The 27,920-nt window shown below is 46.1% G+C and overlaps 4 protein-coding genes and 1 long non-coding RNA gene across 8 annotated transcripts; 1 reads left to right on the top strand and 4 right to left on the bottom strand.

Annotated features, from left to right (window-relative positions):
• Window positions 1–228: 228 nt before the first annotated feature.
• LOC117863246 (subtilisin-like protease SBT2.5) lies at window positions 229–4,620 on the bottom strand. The gene is made up of 8 exons (XM_072294856.1): window positions 4,141–4,620; window positions 3,909–4,059; window positions 2,912–3,312; window positions 2,725–2,820; window positions 2,543–2,612; window positions 2,180–2,462; window positions 1,575–1,906; window positions 229–1,390 (listed from the first exon to the last, which is right to left on the bottom strand). Exons 1-8 carry the CDS (start codon window positions 4,290–4,292, stop codon window positions 419–421), a joined length of 2,457 nt encoding a protein of 818 aa, XP_072150957.1. The 5' UTR covers window positions 4,293–4,620; the 3' UTR covers window positions 229–418.
• Window positions 4,621–6,106: 1,486 nt separating this feature from the next.
• LOC117862855 (uncharacterized) lies at window positions 6,107–7,934 on the bottom strand. The gene is made up of 2 exons (XR_004642080.2): window positions 7,613–7,934; window positions 6,107–6,307 (listed from the first exon to the last, which is right to left on the bottom strand). It is a non-coding gene; the product is annotated as an uncharacterized lncRNA (long non-coding RNA).
• A 2,566-nt stretch (window positions 7,935–10,500) lies between these two features.
• On the top strand, window positions 10,501–14,329 carry LOC117864479 (cationic amino acid transporter 6, chloroplastic). The gene is made up of 4 exons (XM_034748600.2): window positions 10,501–11,248; window positions 11,615–11,837; window positions 12,141–12,703; window positions 13,473–14,329. The coding sequence occupies exons 1-4, from the start codon at window positions 10,891–10,893 to the stop codon at window positions 14,009–14,011; spliced, it is 1,683 nt and encodes a 560-aa protein (XP_034604491.1). The 5' UTR covers window positions 10,501–10,890; the 3' UTR covers window positions 14,012–14,329.
• Window positions 14,330–16,785: 2,456 nt separating this feature from the next.
• LOC117864481 (uncharacterized) lies at window positions 16,786–17,812 on the bottom strand. Its single transcript, XM_034748601.2, has one exon. It carries the CDS (start codon window positions 17,620–17,622, stop codon window positions 17,002–17,004), a length of 621 nt encoding a protein of 206 aa, XP_034604492.1. The 5' UTR covers window positions 17,623–17,812; the 3' UTR covers window positions 16,786–17,001.
• A 3,749-nt stretch (window positions 17,813–21,561) lies between these two features.
• Window positions 21,562–25,989, bottom strand: LOC117864478 (uncharacterized). Of its 4 annotated transcripts, none has more exons than XM_034748598.2 (13): window positions 25,838–25,989; window positions 25,458–25,750; window positions 24,524–25,053; window positions 24,355–24,444; window positions 24,040–24,279; window positions 23,694–23,915; window positions 23,281–23,587; window positions 22,843–23,162; window positions 22,652–22,758; window positions 22,475–22,569; window positions 22,308–22,387; window positions 22,126–22,225; window positions 21,562–21,992 (listed from the first exon to the last, which is right to left on the bottom strand). In XM_034748598.2, the coding sequence occupies exons 2-12, from the start codon at window positions 25,717–25,719 to the stop codon at window positions 22,127–22,129; spliced, it is 2,352 nt and encodes a 783-aa protein (XP_034604489.1). In that variant the 5' UTR covers window positions 25,720–25,750; window positions 25,838–25,989; the 3' UTR covers window positions 21,562–21,992; window position 22,126. The 4 variants fall into 4 exon arrangements, with proteins under 4 accessions (XP_034604489.1, XP_034604488.1, XP_034604487.1 ...); XM_034748597.2 differs by having other exon boundaries at window positions 21,562–21,949; XM_034748596.2 differs by having other exon boundaries at window positions 21,562–21,919.
• Window positions 25,990–27,920: the final 1,931 nt, after the last annotated feature.

Raw genomic sequence — 27,920 nt, 5'->3', positions numbered from 1 at the left:
CGATGACTCTCATGTCAATCGATAGACGGATAGCCTCGTCAGTACATCACAACTCGCAAGGCCTGGGAGTGGGTGCCCACTCCTACTGTCTTTGAAAATGGTAATAATAAAAGCACTCGACTCAAACCAGGTCCACTTCTTTCCCACGCCGAACACGTGGATTTTAAGACAATGTAAATATGGAAGTGGTTCTGCCTCCTCACGATCTCAAGAGCCAAGAGCCCCTCGTCTGTCTCAAGGTTTGCATGTTCCGAACATTCGAATTCCACAGGACTTCCCGCGTTCCCAACATGGCTCTACATTATGGAACGGGAACGAGCCCCGTACATGTGCGTGTACATCGGACGAACACACACGCTCTGTTTGCGCGTACACGCGTATTATGAGCTACGGGTGGCACACGGTCTCGTGCCCGAGTTCACGGGCCCAGCGTCCCGGCGGGGTAGACGGCGAGGGGGATCCGGACGTGGTGCTTCCTGTCGCCCCTGAGCACCACCTCCCCGAAGCTGAATGCGTTCCCTGGCGCGGTGGTGTTGAGCACGATCCGCAGCGCCCGCGTCGCGCCGGGCGCGATGGCGAACTGCGCCGGCGACACGCGCACCGCCACGCCCTCAGGCGCGCGCACGTACGCCGCGTACGTCTCGTTCTGCGCGCCCACGCTGGTCACCCGCCGCTCCACGCGCCGGGACCCCACCAGGCTCGCCACCGTCACGCTCGGCGAGTTCAGGTCCGAGCACCACCGCGCCGCACCGCCCGCGCGCGGCGGCGGGCACGGCGCGCCAACCGCGCGGAGCACCGCGGCGTCGTCCACGCCGGGCACCGCGCACAGGAACTGGAGGTGGTCCAGGTACCCGGCGTCGAACACCAGCCCGGGGTCCAGGGCGCGCGCCGCGTTCACGGCGCCGGCCCCCATGTCGAACGGCGTCGCCGGGTCCAGGGAGCCCTCCTCGCCCCTCGCCATCAGGGGCCGCCCCGACCGGTCGGTCGCGTCCGCGGTCGTCATGATCGCCGACATGATCATGGCGGGGCTCCACGCCGGGTGCCTCTGCTTGATCAGGGCAGCCACCCCGGCGACGTGCGGCGCGGCCATGCTCGTGCCCGACAGCAGCGCGTAGCTCTCGCCGTGGATCTCTGGCAGGGCGGTGCTCGTCGGGCTCCAGGCTCCCCATATGAGATGCCCTGGCGCCATGACGTTCGGTTTCAGCACCTCTGCCGGCTGCATCTGTGAGTTCTCCACGTCCGGTCCTCTCGACGAGTAATCGGCGACGACGGGTGATTCTCCCGTGTAGGTTGCATGCCGTCCCTCCAGAATCCGGGCAGTGGCTCCGAAGCTCACAACGTTTCCGTCATCATCTCGAACCGTGTTGTTGTTATAGTACCGCAGTAGAGCCTGCACCCAGTTGCAAAAGGCAAATGCAGTCACGCATACATTCCGAATCACCGAAAAGAGAATATTGCAGTCTCGGTACAGACCCACGCACTACTGTAATGCAAAACACAAGCTCTATGACTGAATCAGGACCCAGAGACATCTCTTTTACTAGCAATGACAAATTGCTTGTTCAGGAACCTACCCGCATGTCGGAACCCTTCAGGAGTATAGCTGAAGGCACTGTTGTGGGAAATGTAGGCTCAAATTCAATGTCAACGTCGTGCGAAGAATGATCAGTGATGATGACTCCAGCAGCTCCAATTTTCTGAATCGTATCAATGATGCTAGAAAGGCTGATGTCATCATAGTAGTCTGATGAGTCAAACATGCAAACAATCAACTTTCCCTGGACAAGAGGTTTGATGAAGATCCTTGGATCTCGGCATTTGTTATACCACCCATCGTCAGTTGAATTCTCAACGATCACATCATCAGCCCATGCTAGTGGGTACATTGTTTCACCTGGTGTTGGTGCTGGCAAAATAGGCAAGGGAGTCAAAACAACACTGGCATCGAGTGAAGAATTTGAAACACAGACACATTATGATATGGTCAATCATTAAATCTACTTGAATGTGACATGTAAAAGAGTAATGCAGTAAGCTAGGACAGAAAGTGCTTATCCTATCCAAGATCAGCTACAATTTCTATATAGCATAAGGAAAACCTGTGAGTGCATTGTGCTTATGAATTGGCAAAAAGCTACAAACTATTGATCAACAACTAAGATAGGTTGAACTGAATTACCAGAAAGAGCGCCACAGGAGAAGGCTTTCCCATTGCCAATTATGATTGATTTTCTATACTTCCGGTCTGTTGTCGAAGCAGCAACACTTAATATCCATGGGCTGAAAGAGACGATTGTGTTCTCATCTGGGCCTGCATTGCCAACTGCTTGAACAACTGAGACTCCAGCTTTGGTGGCAAGGAGCAGTTGTGCCTCAAGCAAATTGAGGAAAGATGCTGGCCCAGATGAAACTGCAGAAGGAGCCATGGAAAGACTTATAACATCCACACCATCCTCTACAGCCTACAGACAAGTAATACAGGCAGTTCAGCATACAGCTTCGGATGTAATAGCTTTCTGCAAAGAATATATTATCTAAGAACCTGGTCGACTGCAGCTATCACATCTGACATATATCCACCAAAAGGATAAGCAGCTTTGTAGATTGCAAGTCTGTAAGGGAAATCAGAGAAGGCAACGAAGAGTAAGATTTATATACTGCTCCCCCTCTTGGCTTTCAGTATCAGAAATGCTGAAAAAGGATTGTTCTTTCAATCTTTCTCACCGAGCTCCGGGGGCCATGCCACTTGCATACCCAAAGCTGTAGCCTCCGGATATTACTGGCGTATGGAAATTCCCAGCTGCAATCGATGCAGTGTGGCTGCGAAGATATTGTTATGATCAGCTGGTGACACAATTGTGGTTAAAAATGAATTAACATAGTCATCAGCATAGAAGATAATTGCACACACCTGCCATGACCATCTGAATCGTAAGGAGATGCATAGTGAATTGTAGCATTGAACTCTCCAGTCGCTTGAGCAGCACGTGCAAACCACCTAGCTCCCACTATCTTACCGTTGCATGAATCTGGAGGAAATCTATTCCCAGCACGACATGTTCCTTTGAAACTAGCTGGTGGTGATTTTGCTTGGCTTGACAAGTTGCTGCTAACAAAGCTTGGGTTCTTGGGGTCGATGCCGGTATCAATCATGCCAATCACCACACCATCACCAGAATTTTCAGCACCACCCAGGAGTGGCCAGACTCCACTAGCTCCAATGTAATTTGGAGTGTGCGTTGTCATCTTGACCATTTTGATGTCTTCTTGGATAAGTCTAACTCCTTTTGCACGGCTAAGAATTCTAACCGTCTGTTACACATGCAACAAATATTAATCTCAATGGAAAGAAGCAACCTTCTTTCACTAATAAGATCACCAACTCTTTAAGAAAACTTGCAAAAAGGATAGTAAAGTATAAGAGCAAACGGATTCGTATTTGATCATTGATGAGTTTCGTGATGCTGCGATCGGCATCTTCATGTCTTTCATGGGTCTTAGTTTGTAAGTACACAGAGTACAAGTCATATATTGCTCATTGCTCAGAAAATAAAGTGGATCAGATTTATTTATTGAGGGAAACTACAGTAGGGCAGCAGCAAATCTGGACCCAGACTTTCTGAATTCGCTACAAAAATTCCCCTGATAATGTTCAACAAGAAACAGAATTTACATGGGTTCGCATATATTGTTCATATTATGTCTATATGTTATGATGTATCTCTGCAGCTCCAATCATGATTTATGTGCATTTAGATGTTATTCCTGGTACTGGAAATTCTGTTCTGTCAGGTGATGGAATGAAAGCTTTCTGTCTAGCACTTTACATATTTCCTAGACTAAATGTGAAGTAACAGATGAAAGATTAAAAGTAATGTCATGCACTTTAGGGGCTAAAGAAAAGGCACCTTCTCAGATTCAGCATGGAGAGCAAATCCATTAATCAGGTGCGTGTAACTGTACAGTTTCTTGTAAGATCCCATTGGGAGAAATGAGTCCAGGAAGCTGTCATGCTTAGTTGTGGCCACTTGTTTGTACTTCTGAGCTTCCTCGCCTCTCCTGAATGAAAATTCTCTTATTAAGTGGTATTTCAAGGAGATAACATAAGCCAACCTATTCCTATACAGAGAACACACATACATTACATGCTTGCGGTTCACTTTGTAAGAAATTACTGGATCATCCTCCATCACCACCATATAAACCTTGGCAAATACATGAGATGGACCGCAATTCAGGCTAAGGAAAGTAAGAACCGAACAGAACACCAGAGATGGCTTGAAAAAAGCCATAATGGTAGTGTCACTGGATGATTGTATGAAGCCTTTCCAAAACTCCTATGCTTGAACATACGTGCTTATATAAGTGCGAGAACAGGACTTATGTAAAAGAAAGTTAGGTGGGGATTAGAGGGAGATAAAATGAAGCACGCACCTGACACATCAAGAATTGTCTTGCTCGTCTCCGAACCACCAAATGCACGCAATGGGTGCTTCCTGAATTCCATGTGCCTTTCTTTGATTACTTGTCCTGGTGAAATTAATCCCGGTGCTGTTGGGGGAAATATGAGAAAGCCTCCTATACAAGCCATGTAACTGGTGCAGTCCATCAAACCCATGTTAGTAAATGGCAAGGCGTTGCAGATTGGATTAGTTTTGCTGCACAAAGGCATTTAAAGAACCAAATCACAGGTGAACCATGTATTTTGTCTGGTTACCTACAACACTATGCAGCACACAAAACCAATTCCTCCCTTCGGCATGCTTTGCGTGGCAGCACGAACCTGCATAGTTTTTATGATCACCCCCTTTGTGCACAAGCACTGAATTTGGAACCACAAGATACACCTAATATACATATATTGATATATAGGCTTCCTACCCGCGCTACCAAATCGAACGGGAGCACCCTTTGCACCGGGCAAAGAGGGAAGTGCCCACAACACCGTGCCAGTGTCTACCTGGCCGCCGCAAAATCACCAGATATTTCGCAAATGTCAGGTACCCACCAATAATTTCACCTAGGGACTCCAGAGGAGCAAATTATCGCACGCAACTTTCTTCTGTTCTCTTGCTTCGACAGTCAAGGGCGGAGGGCGGAGCAAACCCGGAGTCCCTATATGGCTTCCATTAGCTGGATAAGCCATGTAGCTATAAAGCCCACTAACAGCCCATCTTAAGATGTCTCGCGGACACAAATTTTTGTTCCATCACGAGTGCCGATTTTTTTGTTTTGTAAACTTTTTTTTTAAGATTCTCACAAATAGAGTTCTGACGGAAACATTTCAAAATCTGGACCCTTAGCCTGGCGCCAAGCTTACACGTTTCGACGCTAGAAGGTTTAGCGTCAAGGTCATTGCGCCGTTGGTAACATGGGTGCTGACATGGCAAAGGGCTTGGCGCCAGCGTCAATGGCGCCAAGCTTGGTGCCGTAGATCTTGACGCCGAGCTTGGCGCCGTAGATCTTGGTGCCGAGCTGTTACCCTATAGCTCTTCGCGTTTCGAATGAAACAAGTATAATTATTCCGAGGAGCATGCAACAAACCACACTGCATTTCAGCTGGTTAGGACACGCGCATCTTATCCCAAAGGTCTGCGTTCGAACCCCAGTAGCATTGATTCGGATTCGAACCCAAACCTTTGGGATAAGATGTGCACATCCTAACCAGTTGAACCGTAGTGTGGTTTGTTGCATGTTCCTCGAAAATAATTATACATGTTTCATCGAAACATCAAGAGCTATGGGGTAACAGCTCGGCACCAAGATCTACGGCGCCAAGTTTGGCACCATCGACGCTGGCGCCAAGCCCCCTGCCATGTCAGCACTCACGTCACCGACGGCGCAACGACCTTGGCACCAAAACATCTTGCGCCGAGACGTGTAAGCTTAACATCAGCATGGATGGCGCCAAGCTAAGGGTACAAATTTTGAAATGTTTCCGCCGGAGACCTGTTCGCGAGAATCTTATAAAAAAAGGCTAAAAAAAAGTCGGCAGCAACCATCCATCCATTTGCTGTCTTTGACTTTTTTTTCCTGCAGGCAACGAGCATCCATTCGCTTGCATTGACTTTTTTTTCGGGGCACGTGGTTAGAAAGGGGTTAAGAATGGGTGGGAACTTGCAAACTGATATTTGAAGTTCATAAATGTAATACAAAGTTTAGAAACCAAATTGTAAAAGGAAAAATATCCATATACTAATAATTACATTAGAGGTATCATCCATATGTTCATTACAACCGAATACAAAGTTCTCGAAGTAGATCTAAAGCATCACTTGACTATCTTCTCATGAAGCTTTACCGATACCTGTTAAGTATAAATATAAAAAAATGTAGTCAAAAGTATGAAAGGATACAAAAATAGATATAAATTAGAAGGGAATTGTTGAAATTGCAATTTCAAAATTTAGAATGTTGATTGAAGGCTTTAATTTATTATTACAAGGATGTTATTCGGTAGTGTTGAGGTAGATTTACAAAAATGTTGAAATACAGCAGTCAGAAAAGTTGAACTTGTTATGCAGTAGTGTTGAGGTAGACTTATAGAAATGTTGAAATACAACAATCGTCAAAGTTAGACTTGTTATTCAATAGTGTTTAGTGTTAAAGTAGCTTTACAGAAATGTTGAAATACAACAATCATGAAAGTTGAACATGATATGCAGTAGTGTTGAGGTATATTTACAGAAATGTTAAAATGCAACAATAAGGAAAGTTAACTTGTAATTCAGTAGTGTTGAAGTAGCTTTACTGAAATACGACAATCAGGAAAGTTGAAATATTTAAGTAATAGTCAGTAAATATGGAGAAATAACTTTATTGTAATGTAGAAAAATTCATAGAAAATGTTAAACAAGATGAACTTGATTGTTGAGCCGGATATATAGAAATGTAGAAATAGTTATTTGAAATGCATTTTCAAAAATGTTGAATATGTTATTCACATATGTTGAAACAAGTTTAGAAATATGTTGAATATAGTGCTTAGGATTGTTGAAATATGGATCTATGAGAATATGACATCTTTATATGCATTACTGTAGTCTAGAATAACTTAACAGTACTTTGAAAAGTCGCACGACACAATGACTTGATGTTACCAGTTCAATGCTCTCTACCTGGGCTAAGATGAACAATCTAGAAATCAGTAAATCACCCTCTAATGCAGAATTGTAAACTGGAACTTAAAATGGAAAATATTCGGTAAATACTTAATACTAAAGGACACATGAAAAGACCACGCCAACGTGTATCATCAATTCTCATGTAGGCAAACTCAATGATCAGGAAGGAATTATGATACAGGTTCTAAAAATTCTTGAAAGAATAAGGTGGTGGCGGATAGATTATTTAATGAAAAATAATTTCCCATCTCTCATGAACATTCTATCGAACATCTGCTGGGCAGGTTAGTATTCATCCATCTTGGCAGAGCATTTTCACGAACAGGGAGGCGGTGATTAGATTACTTACTGATCTAACAAAGCAAGCAAATGAGAGATGAGAGGAAGTAGAATTAATGTTGTGTCGCTGGTAGATTGCGACATTCGAGAACAGCAAGATGCTGTTGATGCAGGGCTGGCATCATGCTCGAGTTGGATAGAAGAGGTACCTCAGGTCCCAAGACGGTGAGAGGGGCACAGGGATCGGCGTGCGGCGGCGGCCCACTGCGCAAAGCTGGGCTCGCGGATGCAGCGTCAGGGCGGCAGCAGCACACGCTGGGGCGCGCGCGAGCAAGAGTGGTGGCAGCCCTGCGCGCAGCGCTGGGGCGGTAGCGGCATGCAGTGAGAGGCGCGACAGCGGCACACGCCAGCGCGCAGTGAGCAGGAGCGGCGGCGACGGCCCCGCGTGCAGCGTTGGCGGTCGGCAGCGGCGGCGTGCCCGGCGAGCAAGCACAGACGAGCGGAAGATGGGGACGGCTTGAGCATATAGGATAGTAGGGTTGAGGAAACATGGGAGGCATCCAACGGATAGTAATTGATGCACGAATCTCCAACACTGGAAGGCACGTAACAAACGGGCTCCCCGAAGCAAACCAACCATGCCACCATGGTATGCCTTTGGGCTGGGAATGTTTTGGCTGGTCCAAAGTCTTAATGGGCCAAGGCGTACACAAACTGGTATGGGCTGACTATGGGGCCTGGACTGATGATCTTCAAGTTCTGATTTCAGCTCAAAATGATATAAAACTGAAACAAAACTAACCCGGACAGAATTGGTTGGTTCACTTCGCTAGAGGCTAGAGTACTAGACCATTCTTTACGATAAGCAGGATACCATTGCAAAAATGGGGAGCAAATCATCTGATAAAATACATTCTCTAACCAAATGCAGGGGGGAATAATTGAGCAGTTCCCCTCCCTATAAAACTTCTGTGATCTGAAAGAAACACCAACTAAAAAAACTGGGAGCAAATGCCCCTCTCACACATCTCCTCACATGTCTACTTAACAGGCATACAATTATCTAGGTGCACAGCACTGCAGTCCAAAACAAAATGCATAAGGTCTCTGACTTGAAGACTAAACAAATCACAATCTTTTCGAATATGCTACATGCATCTTGATCTCTAGTACATCTACGCATGTTAGCAAAAGTGGTATACCCACATGGACATGGAATGCAGTTTGGCTAGGATATATATATGATATATATGCGCCATATCATCTTTATCTATTCCAAGGGCAGGCTAGGGGAGCATCAAGCGTGCCTACACCTGTAGCATCTAACCTACGCCTCCCCTTTGTGATTAACAAGGCGATTCCAAATCCGTGCCAAATCAAAGGATTAACAATTGCAAAGTCGCCTCATCTTTCTCCCGAGGCCATCATTATTGGCAGCCTCTGCGAGTGTGCGGCTGCGTGTTCTTCTTTCTCCGGGAACCCCCTGTAGTGCCAGCTGCATGCTATACGAGCATCCAAGGCGAATTGTTCCTGTGCCGGCGCAGCCAGCAGATCAGTTGATCTCTACTTGCGCAGCCAGCAGATCAGTTGATCTCTACTTGTTTCTGCAACCTTTTAGCCGTCGATCTTTTCTCAAGTATTATACGATGTGCGAAGATATGTTCTTCGTAGTAGTGATCTTGATGCTTTCATGCGCATGCAACAGTTCGTCTGTTTATATCTTTCAGACTTTCAGAGCTTCAGAGTAATCATTTTATGCTCTCTGAATCTTTGACTATTCTGGACATCGCCTGGCCTCTCTTTCAAGCCGTCAGATCATTGGTGCTACCCTCCTATGTTATCTTTCTACAGAGATCGCGTACGTCCTTGGAAAAGCTCATCAAGGTTCCCTTCGGAAAAGAAGCTCGTCAGGGTTGGATCACAATACATTGACTCACTTTCAGAGAAGTTTCTTTTCCCTAATATCTCAATCGTTGAACGCTTTTTTTTCAATCCTTTTAACACAATATCTAATTGCTAGGTATAGGATAGGGTTACAGATGTTGCAATACTTAATTGATTTTTAACTGATAATAGTGTTTGCTATTTGCCACAGTTTGTTTCTGCATTTTCTCACTTTTCAGTTCAGCTCTCTGGCATCCTGCCTGTCTTGCAGTAATTGAAAGTTGGTAACTACACATTGATATTGGTACTACTTGCATGAAACAAATTCAAAACGACATCTTCAGGCTGATAAAAAGATAAGGCCTCCTCCAAAGGTCTAGCTCTAAGCCAGTTAAATTATAGTTTTTACTTCGTGAACAGTAGCAAAAGTGAAGAGCTAGCGCCTGAGGAAGAGATGGTCTCGCACGTTCTCCCACGCATTTCTCTCTCACTGTGTTACGTCTGCTCTCCCTGTTCCTTCTCTCTCCCTCCCTTCTTAGAGCTACCAGCTGTGTCTCTTACTATTGGACACGGCCTAAACATCTTGGAGCAGCCAGCAGCTGACAGCTGCCTGTGGCATGCTCTCCCCCGGGGCCAATTGCAAGTCGACACGTCGCCATGCTATTGCACCTGCTGGTGGCTCGTACATGGTCATTAGTATATTGATGGTCTGATGGTCTCCTGATAGGGCTCATGTAGATTTGACCTCCCTGCTTTGCCAGACCAGGTGTCAACATGAGGGGTACAGGAATCTGTGCTCTACATCCTAGTATTGATTTGATCGCTATTTACAAACAGCCGCAAGATCCATCCACATCTATTACCCGCTGAAAGCCTGAATCCTGTGCCATGTGTGAGCTTCATCGAAGCAGCATAGAAAATCCAGGAGCCGTCAGAAATCGCACGCCCACACGTACCAGCGAGCTGCTGGTGTATAGGATTAAGTAAATGCTGCAGGCGAGTCCAGAATATATGCCTGAATCTGCAACCATCTTTTATTCAGGTATAAGAAATGCATTCGGACGAAGTTACCTAGCGTTTCTCTCCAAGATTTTTCATAGCTTTCAGAGAAGCAGTGGCGCAAGAACAGCATTTCGCGCTGCAGGCATGTGCGTGTGTGGCCTGCGTGGAGTGGTTTTCGAGGCGAACACATGGCTCGCGCACGGACGAACGCACGCACGCTGTGATCCAAGCGGTCGCTGCACAGCGAGCAGCAGCAAGAGACAGGTCCTTGATTTTGAAGCTGCTCCATGCGAGCTAGATACTCCAAGTAGCCAGTAGGCAAAGGGTTTTCCCCAGTTACAGACGGACACAAGCATCCATCCACTACTGGGCTCGGGTGGCTTTGGCTAGGCTTGCTAGCTCGCGAGGGCCCGTACGCCCAAAAAGCTGAACAGGTGCAGAGACCTTCATTGCCCACCGTCCGAGTGCCCAAGAACTTGAATGCTAGCTCTCCTCTATTCTCGTATAAATAGTGGCCGAGATCGATTCGATCGTCCCGGCTACGTCCACCCAGCAAACCACAGAACAAGAAAGGGAGGAGGAGAGAGAGGCGGCTACGCCAATGGCGCTGCGCGACGTGCTGCTGTCGATAGCGCAGACGCCGCACCGGCTGCGGCGGAGGGCGCTGGTGACGTGGACGCCGGCGCAGGAGATGAACGAGGTGCGGGACCGGTCGGGGGCGCGCATGAAGCGGCGGCTCGAGTGGTACGACCTCGTGGCGCTCGGCGTCGGCGGGATGCTCGGCGCGGGGGTCTTCGTCACCACGGGGAGGGTGGCGCGAGACACCGCGGGCGCCGCCGTCTTCGCGTCCTACGTCATCGCCGGCGTCTCCGCGCTGCTGTCGTCCTTCTGCTACGCCGAGTTCTCCGTGCGCGTCCCCGTCGCCGGCGGCGCCTTCAGCTACCTCAGAGTAACGTTCGGTAATAATCCATAAACTCTCTTCCTCATCACGTACCCTACTGGTTTCTCGCTGCCTACAGTTACGTTAAAAAAACTGAAGAACATTCAGCGCTACAGTTTCTTTTGAAACCACGACCGAGATATTATGAGAGAAATAAGTTCCCTGCTAGATGCTGTTCATGTTCTTCCGACAAGTTTTCATGACAATATTGGATTTGTGTCATCAGAAGGAGTACTTGTAACATATACCTAAAAATTGGAAATGCAATGATCCTTATATGTACCGTAAAGTGTATTAATTAATGTCCTAACAATAAAGGACAACGAGAGAATAGATTGGACAATGGAAGCTTAACGGCTAAACCCCTGTATCCTTATTTTGTCAGGCGAGTTCGTGGGGTTCTTCGGTGGAGCCAACATCCTGATGGAGTACGTGCTGTCGAACGCGGCGGTGGCGAGGAGCTTCACGGACTACCTGGCCTCGACGTTCGGAGTCACGGAGCCCAACGCTTGGAGGATCGTCGTCGACGGCCTCGCCGAGGGGTACAACGCACTGGACGTGCCGGCCGTCGCGCTCATCCTCATCATAACCATATGCCTGTGCTATAGGTAAATGTAGGCACGTTACTAAGCCACTTAATTTCTAGCTAGTATCACACATTATGTAATTTTCTCTTCGTTTACATGTGGTTCTGTGTTCTTAGTTCCTATATTTTATGATGAACACACTAGTACAAGTTCTGTGCGTGCATGACTTGCTATCAGTGCGATACTCTGATAGATGACATTCTGTTAACTTTTTTTCAACAAGGTTAGCCAGAGATTAGCAAAACACATTTTGCAAAAGAAAAAAAAGAAGAATATATATTGGCATTGAGAGACCAGACTGATTTAATTTGCAACTGTTTGCAGCACCAAGGAGAGCTCGATGCTGAACATGGTGCTCACGGTGTTCCACCTGCTCTTCTTCGCCTTCATCATCGTGGCCGGGCTGTGGAACGGCAGCGCGGGGAACCTGGTGCGGCCGCACGGGCTGGCCCCCTACGGCGTCCGCGGCGTCCTGGACGGCGCGGCCATCGTCTACTTCAGCTACATCGGGTACGACTCGGCGTCGACCATGGCCGAGGAGATCCGGGACCCCGCCCGCGCGCTCCCCGTCGGCATCGCCGGCTCCGTGCTCGTCGTGTCCGCGCTCTACTGCCTCATGTCCCTCACCCTCTGCGCCATGCTGCCCTACAACGAGATATCGGAGACCGCGCCGTTCTCGTCGGCATTCAGGGAGAAGGTGGGGTGGAGGTGGGCGAGCAGCGTGGTCGGCGCCGGCGCGAGCCTCGGCATCGTGGCGTCGCTGCTGGTGGCGATGCTGGGGCAGGCCAGGTACCTGTGCGTTATCGCCAGGGCGCGACTGGTGCCGTCGTGGCTCGCCAAGGTCCACCCTTCTACCGGCACTCCTATGAACGCCACCATCTTTCTAGGTACCCAAACCCAATAAACGCACGCTGCTAAATCTTTCAAACAGCATCATATCGATTTAGACAGCATTTCTTGCAGCATAGGTCAGTGAGTGATTCTTTTGCAATCAAGATGCAGTAGTACTGCTGTGTGCTGAATAGTTGTCTCAAATCTTTCCTGCAAGTCTAATATCAGCATTGGAGCAGAACTGCTTTTTTTAAGTCCCCAATGGGGAGTAGAGTGAGATGGTTAGTGTGAAGATAACTCTATGTATGTGCAAACAAAAAGTATGCTCTAGCAAGTAGTAATGGTTAAAGTCGTAGGCTTATGAACCATTTAACCACAAGCCCCAGAAGATAACTTACAAAAACGGCAGGTATTACGGCGCAAAAAAGAAGATGACTTGCAAAAACAAACCTAGTCTAGACCGAGTGATGCCCATAATAAGCAAACACTATTGCACTAGCTTTTAGGCTTACTTTCGTTTTGACACTCTGCACTCTGATATGGACTTCCAACATTTCTGGGGCAAAGTTCATCTAACAAGTAGTGTCTCCCATGATTGAGATAAACTTATTGTTTCTATAGGTAAAGCAGTTTAAGATAAGTACATGTAACTTTAGTGAGATCAAGGCCATAATGGATGTAAGATCTCGGCAATGGCATAATTCATGCTCATAGATGCATCGCAAGATAATGCAAATTATTTCTAACAAATACATTCCAATGCGCTAGCCAGCATCTTTTTTTGCAGTACTTTCTAATTAACCATCAAGCACTATCGTTGTTCAGGCTTCTGCACTGCATCATTAGCACTCTTCACGGAGCTGCAGACAGTGTTTGAGATGATATCAATCGGGACCCTCCTGGTCTTCTACCTGGTGGCCAACGCGCTCATCTACCACCGGTATGTGAAGGTCGGCGTGAACCGGCCGCTTCATGTCCTACTCTTCATGCTGCTCCTCACGCTGAGCTCTCTCGGCTTCTCCATCTCGAGGAAGATCGATGGGTGGTGCAGATGGGGGATGACATTGTTTGGGGCCATCTCCATAGCAATCACCACAATCTTCCACTGCACAGCACGGCAGGACGTTGCTGGACCACCATCAGAGTGGTCTGTCCCTCTGATGCCGTGGCCTGCTGCTGCATCTGTCTTCCTGAACGTGTTCCTGATAACCACCCTCAAGATGAGGTCCTATCAGAGATTCGGCATCTGGAGCCTTGTGATCATAGTCTTCTATGTATGCTATGGGGTGCACTCTACATACTCTGCAGAAGAAAATGAGGTTGTCAATGCAATGATCCATCATTCAAATCTGGACATATCTTAGCAGTGGCAGGGTAATTATATGCCACAAGTTACATTGGAGGTCAATAGATAGGAATTAGGCCATCTTGGAGATGGTCCCGGGCCTAAAGAAGATGGTGCAAAAGAGAGGCTTACTTCTGCTTTACGTTAATCCTCCTTTTCCTGCTTTTGTGCTTGCTGATTGGCCCAAAACTATTGGCATGTACTTATTTTTTTCTCAAGGTGTATATGCAGGATTGTGCAAGGCATGTGTATGTTTGACCAAAGACCTGAATTTATCTATTTTCACCACTACAAATGGCTATGCAAGAAAACAGGAAACTATCAAACTTCAGCAGAATGATTGATTTGCCCCAGCTAGAAATTGCTTTCAGGTGCAACTACTTGCAGATGGAACAGGAGATGAGGACACAAAACAAGATAATCATACCCAAATTTACTGGAAAGTATACTCCTAAATAATGCACAAGATTTCGTATGTGTACTTCAGAAAAATCACTATTAATGAAACGTGGGAAGCTAAAGTTAAAAGATGTTCCTTTTCTATTTAACTCAGATCATGGAGAGAAATAGAGGAAACTGAGGTGCACATTCTGTGTTCAGAGTAACTAATGATGATATTTCACTTACACTATTTCTGTAACCATAGAGCAAGGATTCACACGGATAGCATTAACACATGTATACCATTCACCTTTCATGTAATACAGTTTGATGCCTAAATGTTAGTTACTCGCCAAGAAAGAACAGGTCATATGTGCACATCCTCCACTGGTCCAAGAAAAGATGTCAACTAGAGTAGAATTCTTAATGTAATACTGTGGGGGCAGTCTTTCCCCCACCGGCCGAGTGTTTTTTTAGAATTCTCACAAACAGCCATGGCAGAAATGTTCAGTTTTAAGAACTGAATAACTATCGTTCATGTTATAAATAAAAGAAAGAGACACCATAAATATCTCAAAAGATACATCATTCATGCAAAAGAAGAGCATGATCATGGTATATTACACACAAAGGACATGAGAGATGAAAATATTCAGTAGACTAGGCTTTTAAATAATGTTATCCGATAAACCTAGATAATGCTTCTTATACAGAACCCTATCAAAAATTGAAGGACCACACATGATGGAATGCGGTAGTAAAGCCAAACATCATGGAGCGAGTTCCTGCTTTCAAATCAGCGTGCATCGAGTCAATGTGCATACCTCAATTTTCATTTGCTGATGCTAATCTCAAGTGGTAGCCCAATTGTCGAACAGCACAGTTTAGCTAAAGGAGTGGATGCCAGCATAGGATGTGGTCCTAGATCATATTTAAGTGGTGTCCTCATCCGCACCAAATCCGCTGACACCAAATGGAACCGTTAGATTGAGGTAGTGGACAGATACAACCTTTCCTGTATAAATTTATAGTACTCGGAAAACTTTCAAGTACCCATTTAGTGTGCTCACTGGATAAGAAGATTCTAAACAGTAACAAGATAACTGTAGCAGGTCGCGGGATATCTTAAGTTCCAAACTATTGCCATTCAGATAACTGAAAAGCATCTGCCCTTCTCTCTAAGAAAGAAAGTGCATACAGCAAATGTGAGTAATATGTGACAAAAAGGATAAGTATCATCTAAAACATAAAATCTACTGAAAAAACAGGGAGCAAAAAATGTCATTGACCAGCAATGGACAAAATCATGCACACATGCACATGCAGAAACATTTTGGAAAGGAACAGGAATGAAAGGAGAAACACAACAGCAGCAGAACTGTGTTGTTCACAGAAATAGAAATAATTAATAAGACAGAATACATTATCCAGAGAATATATTTTCCTTAACAAAAGTTGGTCAATAAAGGATAAAAATGAAGGTTGGGATAATAGCCTATAAGCACCGCAACGAATCTCGATGAAGCATCTATAACCAACATAAACTATTCATCCGGCTAAGCGAACATATTCACATTTGATACCATGCAAATTTTAAAGTAAAACATGTCATAAAGAATAACCTCAATATATAAAGAAGAAAATTTAGAATCCATCTTCTTCAATTTCCTAATACCTGTATGTAAAAGAAGTGAACACAAACTTTTGTCTCTGGTAACTTTGTACAGAAATCTTCATGTGTCTACCAGAGGTTCCTTGAGGATTTTGGCTTGGGTACCAGTAATTGTTCAAAGTGTATACGTGTTGCAGCAATCATCAACCCAAGTAATGTTAATGTGTAGGTTTCAGGGTATCAATATTGCCTGATCCTTTTCCCATATGTAATTGCTTGAAAGGGTCACTAAAATACATCCACCTTCAGGATAGGGTTATATTCATTCAGGATAGTGAGTTTCTTCAGTTGTCCAATTGAATATGCTGAATATTCAGCTCCACGAAGTGAAAACTCAAGCAGAACTAAAAAGGACTCTGCTGGGACGTGACTGAAAATGAAACCTCGGTACGACTGTCTCAAAGCATATAGGTTGGCCCAATCATCTAAGTAACACCCCCCTCCCCAGTAGTGAGTTCATTCAGTATTTCAGTGTCTTAACAGAAAAGTTGTTAACAAACAACATCCCCAGTTCATTCTTTTGGTTCCTGTACATTCGATTTCTTACGCAAAAGGTGACAAAGGTTTTCATGATGTATGTCTGTAAGTGAAAAGTATGTTCTTCCTTCTCAAGTAAATAAAAGACCAGGTACCCCAAACACAATTGTCATCAATATTCAACGTTCTAGAGCTCTTATCTTATCAGGAGTATATGTTACTTTTTTTTCAGAACATAGAATTTAACAAATTCAGGCAAAATAGACATGAAAAGGGGAAGGTAACTGTTCCTCTTCCATAAGAAACGCTCTTTTAAGCAATACAAGACTGCAAAGCACTAAGATTTGTCCACTTCAACTACATCACAGATCCATCACAGCTACTACATATGAACAGCTCTAAGAAACTCCTAAACACGGGCCAGTACGAAACGAGGAGAAGCAAGAAAACTTGAGAGGAGACACCTTAGCGCCACCACTTTACTCCAAGGCGTCGACGATGCGGCCCACGAGCGCGTCCATGAGCCTTCGCTGCGCATCAAGGTGCCTGAGCGCCATCTCCATCCGCATCCTCTGCGCCTCCCTGGCGGCCTCCATCCTCCTCTCCTCCGCCCGCAGAAACCCCTCTCCGATGGCCCTCAGCGCCCCCACCACGTCGCTCAGTCCATCCTCGTCCCCGGCATCGTCCCGCCGCCTCTTCCTGGGCGGGGAGGCGGGAGGGGAAGGGGGAGACGGCGGGGAAACCGCCGGCGGTGGCGATGGGGACAGCGACGGGGACCGGGACTGCGACTTGGAGAAGAAGGGCGGCGAAGGTCCGTCGAGGAGATCGATGGCGTCGAGGAGCGGGCAGGGGCGGCGGCGGCTGGATCGGAGGCGGCGGCGGAGCTTCTCGACCTTGTGGCGGCACTGCCTAGCGGTCTTGGACGGGGCGGCGGCGGCCACGGCGGCCCAGTCGGCGGAGGTGAGGTGCTCCCGGCCGACGGCGAGGCGGCGCGCCGTGTAGGCCCGCGCGACGGCGAGGGTCTCGTCGGTCGTCCAGCACGGGGGCGGCACGCGGCGGCCGGAGGCGGGGGCGGGGGGAGAAGGGGAAGAGGAGGCCATGGTGGTGGTGGGGGTGGACCTGGTGGGGATGGCGAGGCGGTGGTGGAGGAGAGGACGGCATGGTGTGGTGGTTATAACGGAAGGAGGCGTTCCCCTTGGGCGGCCAACAGGTGGCGGTGGGCGCACGCGGGCGGCGGTGGGCGGCAGCGGCGGCGGCGCCAACCGCGGGGCGTGGGGGCACCTTCCTTGACCGACACCCCCGCGCGCGGCGCGGGCCGTGCGACTCGTAAAATTTCGCGGTGGGCTCCCGTCCCGTCCCCGCCTTCTCGGCCGCTGGGCGCGCGGCTGCGATGCGTCGCCAACGGGCGCGGCGGCCGTCGGATCACGGGCGAGCCGTGGATCCTCTCTTCTCCATCCATGGCTGCCTTGCCGCGGCCTCCTCTCGGATTAAAGTTTTTTTCGGGGGGCGAAGTGGAATTGTGTCCTCTGCGGTGAGCGAGCGGTGGTCACGTCGTGCGATTGGCCGCGCGCGGCGGCATGCGGCGCCGTGCGACCTGGGGGTAGCGTGCGGCAGCGGCAAGGCGACTCGCGGGGGCCTCGGCGTGCCCGGAGGGGCCGTGTGCGACCAAGCGAACCGACGAGCGGGGGGCGGCGACGCCGACGCCGACGCGGCGTGGCCAAAGCACAGGGGGGCGACGTAACGTGCCGCGTCCGCGTTTTCCGCGCGGTGCGGCTGGTTGCCCACGGTTGACACGGGCCCCGGTGGAAAGGCCGGCGGCGGCTGCGGCGGCCGCCTGCGTGGGTTTGACGCGGGGGCGGCACGGCGTGCGGCGGCCGCCACGCCGTTGCTTGTGTGGTCGCGTGACGCCGCCGGGACCCAGTCGCGTGGAACGTCGAGCGCATGGAGGCGGGAAAGCGCTAGGCCTGCCGCGTATACGGCGTAGCACGCGGCGGGGAGAGCGGTCCGGCTTGTCGAAGTAGCCTAGCAGCTCCGCTCGAGTTAGCCATTACCGGCCAGCTTCAAAAACTCACGACAAATTGGGCATATGCGATGCCAATAGTCCAATAGAGAACAGTCCGTATCATTTAGCCAATGAAAAAAAATGTATTCCTTTGTACTCTCTGGGTTTAAATATAGTGTTTACTAAACGTCATAAATTTAAATTTAAAAATCGAAAAGGTACTCCGAATGTATATAGTTTTACTATACACTTAGATACATACAGTGTATGGCTAGATGCGTAATAACATCTATAAACTAAAAAAGCTAAAACGACCTACAATTTCGAACGGAGAGAGTACAAAATAAACATTAGTATACATACATAAATAAACAGAAGAACATGAGCAGAAGGCATAGAAGACCACAGCACCCAAGACTGTCAATGCGCATAGCTCATCAGCTATGCCTCCAGTTGAGGAACATGGGCAGAAGGCATATAGACCACAGCACATAAGACTGTCAATGCGTAGAGCTCCCCAGCTACATCTCGTCAGGGCAGACGCACGGCGTGGCTAATTAAAACGCTAAAAAACACACCCAACGGAGAATAGCACAATCACATACACGCGTGACAGAATCAGTGTATCTCCGTACGATCTTTCTTACAAGCAAATAATGTTTTGTACATTTAGTCCGTTCCAGTGTTACGAGTGTTCTTACACAAGCTCAAATCAGGAACATGAAGGCAATACAACAAAGCTATCATATCAAGCGGTTTAACAAACCAACCTGGCAGCATAAGACTGCCATCCAACACAAAAATAACATAACCTGTTCGAAGCTCAAATGCTTGTCTTCAGGGAAGAATGCTTCTGGCTACAATTCTCAAAGCGCTCAAAGAAACAGGATAATTTAAGAAACACAAATCTGGCAGCAGCATTAGATAGCCATCCAACAACAACAAAAAAAAACCCGCATTACCTGTTTGAAGCTCAATGCTTGTCTGGAGGAAAGAATGCTGCTGGCTACAGTTCTCGAAACACTCAAAAAACAGGATACTTTAAGCCAGGTTAGCATGAAAACCAAGGAACAACATCAAAACTACCATGCCAAGTTTAAGAGACTAGAATGTTAGCATGCCAGGCAAGACAGAGAAAACAATAAGCATCAACTTCTCTGATAATAACATCACTACAAATATGAGAACCAACTGGACAAAAGCAATGGAATTGTGCTCAGGCACTCAAATGGTCAGATTGGTTGCCAATGGCCCAGGCTAACAATTCTGGAACAGATAATGATATATTTGGCAGCTTGTTCTGACTTCAGAGCATCTTAATGTTGAGTGCATAATTAAATAGTTAAGACTAAGCAATGTTCTCTTTGTGTTTGCTCGAACAATTGAGGAGAAATATTCAAGACCCTTCAGTTCAGAACTTGAATGTATCTTGTGCTTACTATTTTCAAGAAAAATATTTCCTTCACATCCTGATTTCAGATCCCTCATCCTTGCCCCATAAATAAAAAACAATCTCCATCTAACCCTTGTTTTTCAAAAGGGCACCAAATCAACCAGTCACAAGGTGCTGATTCCCACGTACTGCTCCCCTGTATCCAAATTCAGTGATGCCATTGCATGTGGCTGATTTAATTATTCCTTCCATGCACAATTGGCAATCAAACATAGTTTTGCTATCATAGCACCATAACCAATTTCCTTTATTAAATCCTATTCCAGCAATTACTTAACATGAGCAACAACAATAGTCGGCAAGTACCATCGATAAGCACACAAAATGGCTGTTCCTGAATACTGAAATAGCCATCTCAGAGCTGCCTCTTCAATTAAACTAAATACAGGCGTATCTTCCTACCCAGTGCCACCACGGGAAAAATGTAATTTCCAAAAACCAGTTCAAGGCCAAAAATATCTCGACCTCAGGATCCAATAATGTTATTGAAACTAGTTCAATCGATAAAATAAACTAAGTTGGTGCATGTGATTTTCTTGTTATGACAAAAGGATAGAACCAGCTGGTATAAGTTTGCTTAGGTTTAAGCTCTCTGCAGTTAGCTGGTATCCGTATCTTTCAAGCACTAGTTACTGTTGAAACACAGCATACCTTGGTTAACTTATAAAGTAGACTCTTAGCACAGCAACACATCTTTTGATAGAAACAATCTATGCAAAACAATTATGTAAGTATCAGAAATTTAACCTATCAAATATATCCCCCATCCCCCATATTATGGGCTGAAAGCCCAGCTTGTTTGGTTCTGACCCTGGGCCAGGCAACCTCCTCCAGGCAGCACAGAGAGCCGAAGGCTCATGAAATCGCGTGCCTGGATTGGCTGACTGAACCAGGCAGCTTTTCCAGGGTCTGAAGCAACAAGCCCTGAGTGTTCCGAGACTGAGGGACAGACTAAATGCGATGCCGTAGCCCATGGTAAAAAAGTATGTCATAGAAATTAATGGTGTCAGATAAACCAAACTTTTTCTGTAACTTGATCAGTTAGTGTGTTATGCCTCCAGCAAGATTCTTGAAGCTTGCAATCATCCAATGTCCCACTAAGCTCAAAATGGTTATTAACTCATGCTCCATATAGCAGTTCAAAGAAATTTCACGGATGGTGGGTGATCAAACCAGGCTGGTCAGTATTGCACTGCTTGTTTTTTTTACCTGGTGCCTTGTGTAATGTGTTCTATATAGTCAAAAGCATCACAGGGCTATACTCAAATTTCAAATGTCCTTTTGCTGCAAATTCTGTTATCTTAAACTTTGGGGAAGCCAAAGCAACTGCTTGGTGAAAGAAATGCATCAGCCACACAAGCGGTTTCTCTCAAGTTTTGGCAACCAATAAAACCATGGAATCCAACATGGAATGGGTCCAGAATTTAGGTCTGACCAATCAACATTCTGTCCAAATATTGATCCTCTAGAGAACAGGTGAAGCATGCTAAGAAGAGGAGGTTTTCAGAAACTAGCAGCCTTACAACAAGCACTGCTTGTAAAGCTTCATTTGTAAGCCTGATCTTTGGCCAGCACATCACAAGATGGAATCTCCAAAAACCTTGAATTGCAGAAACTACCTCAAAGTACACTCCATATCTGTCTCAATAAGGTTATAGAAACACTGGAAGTAAATATGTCGAAACACTTATAAAATACCATAGCTGGCCCTTATGTTCATAACTCTTGACCAAATAAAGCAAATCCTTACATTACATAAACAAGCCAGAACATCCTCCGGACTACTGCTTCAACCAACTCGATGTCTCTGGCTTCTTTGAACATGTCTTATTTGAAAACATTGCCCGCACTTGAGTACTTGGCACTTCTTTTCAGATCTGTAAGCCTCAAATTCAGAAGCTCCATAAAATGCAGGCCTACACCAACTCCTACGATGCCAAATCTGTTCCACAAAGACGATGCGATGCCAAATCTATGTCATTAAAGTAATTCATGGTTGATCCAGACTTCCATGTCTTTGACACACAGGGAAACATTTGCCATCCCCAACAAATTAGCACCATGATGTGGAGAGAAAGTGAAAGGGGGAGAGGTGAAAATAATTTATGCACAATGAAACAAACTTGGGGAAACAGAAGAGATTTGCACCTTAGTAATATGAACTGGAACCGCTACCCCCATAGTAGCCACCACTGCTGCTACCCAAATTACGGCCCGAGTAAAGTGATGAATATGAACTCCCACCAACCTGGCCAAATGGAAAATTCAAATGAATTTGAGGAAACAAAAAAATAGTAGAAAAAATGAGTTGATATTTCAAATATACTCACATCAGATCCACGAGATGTGTAGCTACCACTGTAACTTGATGAGTACATTCCACCAGCATCACCACCGCTAGCAGAACCTGCTAGAGTTGAATGCAAATTGACATGAAAATTGAAATAAGCGAATGACCAAAAGTGCCTAACAGATAATAGAGCCTTCAAGACTATACCTCCATAGCCCATGCCATGACGGCTGCTGCCATAGGCTGAATCCTGACCAGAGATTGATCGGCTGCCACTATATCCCACATGTGATCGTCCAGGCCTACAAAGGCAAAAATATGTAGCATGTTGAATAGAAGAAAATACAAGGCAAAAAGGACTGAAATCTCTAAATGTCCACAAACCTCTCACTATATGTATCTCCATACCGAGCACTGCTGCCACCAACATCATAGTCTAAACGTGCCTTGGACTGACGAACACTGATGTCTTGATACCGAGGCGCATCATCCTTGACAGAACATTAACACGATTAGGTTGATTCAGGATCACACAGCACGTTCTGGCCATTTATAAACAAATAAATCGCACTCACCATATCGGCATATGGACGCTTTGATCCAGAAATGGTATCATAATCACGGCCCCGACTCTCCCTATAGGCCGGTAAAGGCCTGTCAAACTTCCCTCCATAACTATCATCAGGATATGCTCGCCTTTCAGAAAGACGGGGAGCACTACGTGGACCTAGGTCTGAATAACCTGATCCACGGGGTGAATAATCATCCCTGAAAGAGGGACGTCTGTCAACTGGAACTCTTGGACTATAGTCAAGTGCAGCTCTGCTCCTTGGAGGAGGAAGTTCATCACGTCTCCCGTATTCTCTCCTTGGACTTTTCTTTGGGTAAACTGGAGCTGTCCACAAATGAAATATGAGAAAATTGTGGTGTTTTATTTCAAAAAGAAAATTGAGATGGGTATAATGCATTGCATTTCAACATAAATGAATCGAGTGCACAAAAAGCCTGCAAACCTGGGGGCCTCCTGTCATAAGATCTCTCTGGAGGGGGCAAACGCCTAGCTCTATCTGGCATTGACATAACAGGCCGCCTATCTCTAATGTCAACGGGCCTCTTCAACGGATGGCTCCTGATGGGCGGTAAGCGGCTGACAGCAGGGCGAACAAGACGTGGCGGAGGCCTGCGAGGTGGAGGAGGTCGAGCATACGGTAAACGGCCACCTCGGGAAGCAGCATGTCCAACTCTAAAATTTCCTCTTAATCCATGCTTCATTCTAGGAGGTCGTTGTAGTGGCCGCGACAATCTAGCTCTTACTTTTGCCTGGACCACAGAGTTTTACTCATTAGAATGACTTGCACGAAAAACATACCATTCAAAAAGTAGAGAATATTTAAAAGGGTGCTGCAAATATAGTCACAAAACAGACCTTGTGATCGCCTTCCCCAATCTCAGAATTACTTATCCCTTCAGCACATGCAACAGCATTATCATGAGTATCAAAGGTAACAAACCCAAAATCCTTTCTCTTGGCAGCTGGCATGTTTCGAGCAAGCTCCACTTTCTCAATAGCTCCATACCTTTTGAGATATTTCTTAACACGGTCTTCATCCCATGAGGGAGGAAGGCCGTCAATAAATACAGTTCGGACCTGAATCATAAACAACAGAAATTTGGATGCAACAACTTTAATGATGAGTGGTTATAAATCGAAACTACTCTAATGGACAATCCAAGTTAGGTACAAATAGCTAATGGACAAAATAAGTAGTCACCTGTGCCATTATTTCATCATCAACTTGAGGGTAAGAATCAGCAAAGGAAACCTTTGCACTTCGATCAACTCCAAAGACTACATCCCTCTTCTGCAAAATCCTGAAAGCATCCATTGCTTCAGGTCGAGTGGAAAACTCAAGCAAAGCATAGCCACGATTCATTCCTGGATTATTGGTATCCTCAACCAATAGTAAATCATCAAAATTCTCAACTCCATAACTCTTCAGTTTGTCCTTCAACTGCAAAAGCCAAGACAGGTCATTTCTTCAACAAAGATGCAAACAAAAATCACGAAAACAACTCAACCATCTTACATGTTCTTTTGTCCATGTTTTGCAGATATTGCCAACAAAGAGTGTATCATTATCATGACTTGGAGCAACACCACACTGCTTACCCCGCACCTAGAATTAAATAAAACATGAAGTCACTCGTGAAAAGGATACGACACAAACATAAAAATAGTCAGATATTAAAACCAACCAGTGGATTCTTTAGCTCTGAAACAGCACGCCTTGCTTGCTCCACAGTTGCATATCGCAGGAAGGCAAAGCCTTTGTTCTTCTTTGTGACAGGGTTCATCATCAGACGAACTTCAGTGATCTCACCAACTTCACCAAAAACCTTCCTAAGGTCATTTTCTGTAGCATCTTTATCTAGCCCACCAACAAAAACTTCAAACTCCTTCCGCTTGCGGTGCTCTTTGACCATTTCATTATGCTCTTCATCATCCACGTCCACATGATGTTCTTCATCAGCATTTTCATATCCTTCCCCCTCCCCATCATCACCACCTTCATCAAGTTCCTCATCCACCATATCAGTCTCCACTTCAACCACGTCTTCAGTATACTCCACCTCTTCATCACCATCCTCATATTGCTCTTCATATTGCTCCAAATCTTTCTCATCATAGTCTACAGCAGCCTCCTCTTCATATTCTGGTTCGTCCTCGAACTCCAGTCGTTCGCCTTTGTCCTCTTCTTCATATGTTTCTTTCGCACCTCCCTCTTCTAAAACAATTGAGTGAAACATAAGACCCATCATGTCGGGCTTAATGAGCATCACACAATATCAGATGCATATAGGCAGAACTCCACGGCCATAATCACAGAAATCATACAATCTCTCTTTTTCTTTCTGGTTCATATTAATCCTATTGCATGAAAATAAAACTAGGCTAAATCAAAACTAGACATTGTCAAAACAGAACTCCCCATGGCCACAGGCATCCAGTACCCATCCTGGACTTGCCATCAATGGAATGAAAAAAAATCTGCCTGGAGTTCATGCTACTCGAGTATAGGAACTATTGGATCAGAATAAAATCACCGCAACAAAAAATCCAAATGCTCACAGACCATAGCACAGATCACAGAATAAGTCCACATCCTATGCACAGAGCGGAACACAATACCTTCCGCGTGGTTGGCACCATTAGCTGTGGCATCGGAGCCTTTCTCCTCCACCGCCTGCTGTTGCGACGGCGGTGGCGAGAGCTGCCGCTTCGGTTCCTCGACCACCCTCGGGGCCTCCTCCGCGATCTTCACCTCCTCGGCGGGCGCCTCCTCCGCCGGCGGCGCCTCCTCCGCAGAAGCCTGCGCCCTCCCCACCCGGCCCCTCGTCGCCGGCGCCTTCCTCGCCGCCGCGGCGCCGCCTCTCCTAGACTTCGGCGGCATCTCCCACGTCACAGCTCCAAAGAAAAATCACCTGGAAATCACCCCAAAAGAAAATACATAGATTAGGGGAACCAGGCCACGAATCTGGGGTGCCGAGGGTGGAATCTTCGGTGCGTACCTCGTGCTCTCGCGGATCGAATTGCGGGGAAGCGAAACCCTAGCGCCGGAGAGGCGAAAGGTGCGGCCTTTGGGTTGCGGTGACCCGACACGGAGACCTGGGGCCTAGGTATTCTTCCCCGGGGCGAATCGTGTCCTTTCCAATTGGACGCTGGAATTAGAGTTAATTACGGATTTGCTAACAGGTCGTCTCGCTCTCGCGTTGACCGCTTCCTGCTGGTTACCTTTACCGCATTCTTTGATTAATAAAGTTACCACAGGTAAGTTGATGACTGGTGTATGTATTTTCCAAACAAATGAATAGATAAATCTATAGATACATAAATTTTTTCTCGAACTCTTTATTATTAACAAAACATTGTGTAACTAAAATCCACTATGACGTTTCCTAAAAAACCCCAGTAAGAGTAATCAATGGAAAATAGTAGAAAGAAACCGACACCAGAGAGATATATCCTTATATTTTGGTTGCAACAAAAAAGAGATATATCCTTATATTTGTCCAAGCAATAGAAATTAACCTCATAAACTTGTGGCACCTGTTAGTTTTCTATTTATTTTCACTTTGTTTTATCATTAATAACACTACTAAGAAAACAGGCAAGTACAAGAGAGTGCCTATGGTTCACATTCTCCATTCATTACCTTTGTGAAAACTGTGCATATTATTATTTAAGCTTGCAATGCATGTCACGGTTTCAACAACGGTCTACAAAATCACAAGGTTGTTATACAGTCATACTTATGTACATAAGTAAAAGAAGGAATATAGTTTATGTTAGAAATAGGCGAGGAGTGAGATGATAAATGAATTGAAGGTGATACGTAGAGTACCTTGTACAAGCTTAATGTATTGGCACGTCTAACCAAGAAAGATACGCACCTATGGCATGGCATTCGTGACACCAATTTTTCTTCATCGATGTTATCATGTTGATATTTGTTTGCAGCTCTCATCGTCCTATCTTATATAACTACTTGTACTCCCTTGTTTCAGAATGTAAGTAATTTTAGCATTTCTAAATACATAGTTGACATAATGTATATCTAAATGCATAGTAAAAAGCCACTGAGCTCCTTCCTTCTCATATAATTTGTAGCATCAGCTTACCTGTCATGTGTACTCACAATTCAATATTTCAACACCTACATGCAGCTCTATCAAATGGCGGATGTCTAGCAAGTCGATTACGCTAATCAAAGTACTTCTTACCGTTATAAGGTAAACATAATAATTTGAGCTTTGGGGCGAGATGGAGGAGCTGGGTATCCATACTGTTGTCAACTGCAAACACATCTGCCTTACTGAATGGGTCAAGGAGGCCATGGTTCAGGCATCGAACAGGATTGCGACAGGGTGATCCTTTGAGCCCACTACTTTTCATCATAGCCATGAAACCACTACATAGAATGCTCACCATTGCAACCAAAGAAGGATACTTATCAGCAATTCAAAATAGGGCGGCGAAAGTAATAATGATGTACGCAGATGATATGGCTATTTTTCTAAATCCAAACAGTGACAAAGTAAAGGTGACAAGTGACATCTTAGAGGAATTTGGAGTGGCATCTGGACTGATCACCAACAAAAATAAAAGTGTGGTACACCCAATACAATGTGATGGTCTCAACTTGGACGATATAATGGAAAGTTTTTCGTGCCCAGTGAAATGGAAAGTTTTCCGTGCCTAGTGAAATCATTCTCATGCACATACTTGGGCTACCACTACATACAAGAGCACTCCAAAGGGTGGATGTTCAACCTCTCATTGACAAAGTGGCAGCAAGGCTACCCTCATGGAAAGGCTGTGTGCTAAACAAGGCGGGAAGGCTGGTGCTAGTGAACTCGGTGCTATTTGTAATGCCGGTTTATTTTCTAACTATCTTTGCATTGAAAAAATGGGCTACAGAGAAGTTGGACAAAATAAGGAGGAGCTTTCTCTGGAAGGGGGCGGCTGAGGCTAATAGGGGACATTGCCTGATCAGATGGGCTAAAGCAATCAGGGGAGGATTGGGCATTCTTAATTTGGACTTGTTCAGCTGGGCTCTATGCTGGCTCTGGTATGAGTGGAAGGACCCAGAGC

This window comes from Setaria viridis, chromosome 7, assembly GCF_005286985.2.
Source record: "Setaria viridis chromosome 7, Setaria_viridis_v4.0, whole genome shotgun sequence".
Classification (NCBI taxonomy): Eukaryota; Viridiplantae; Streptophyta; class Magnoliopsida; order Poales; family Poaceae; genus Setaria; species Setaria viridis.
This window is presented reverse-complemented; position numbering and strand designations above follow the sequence as displayed.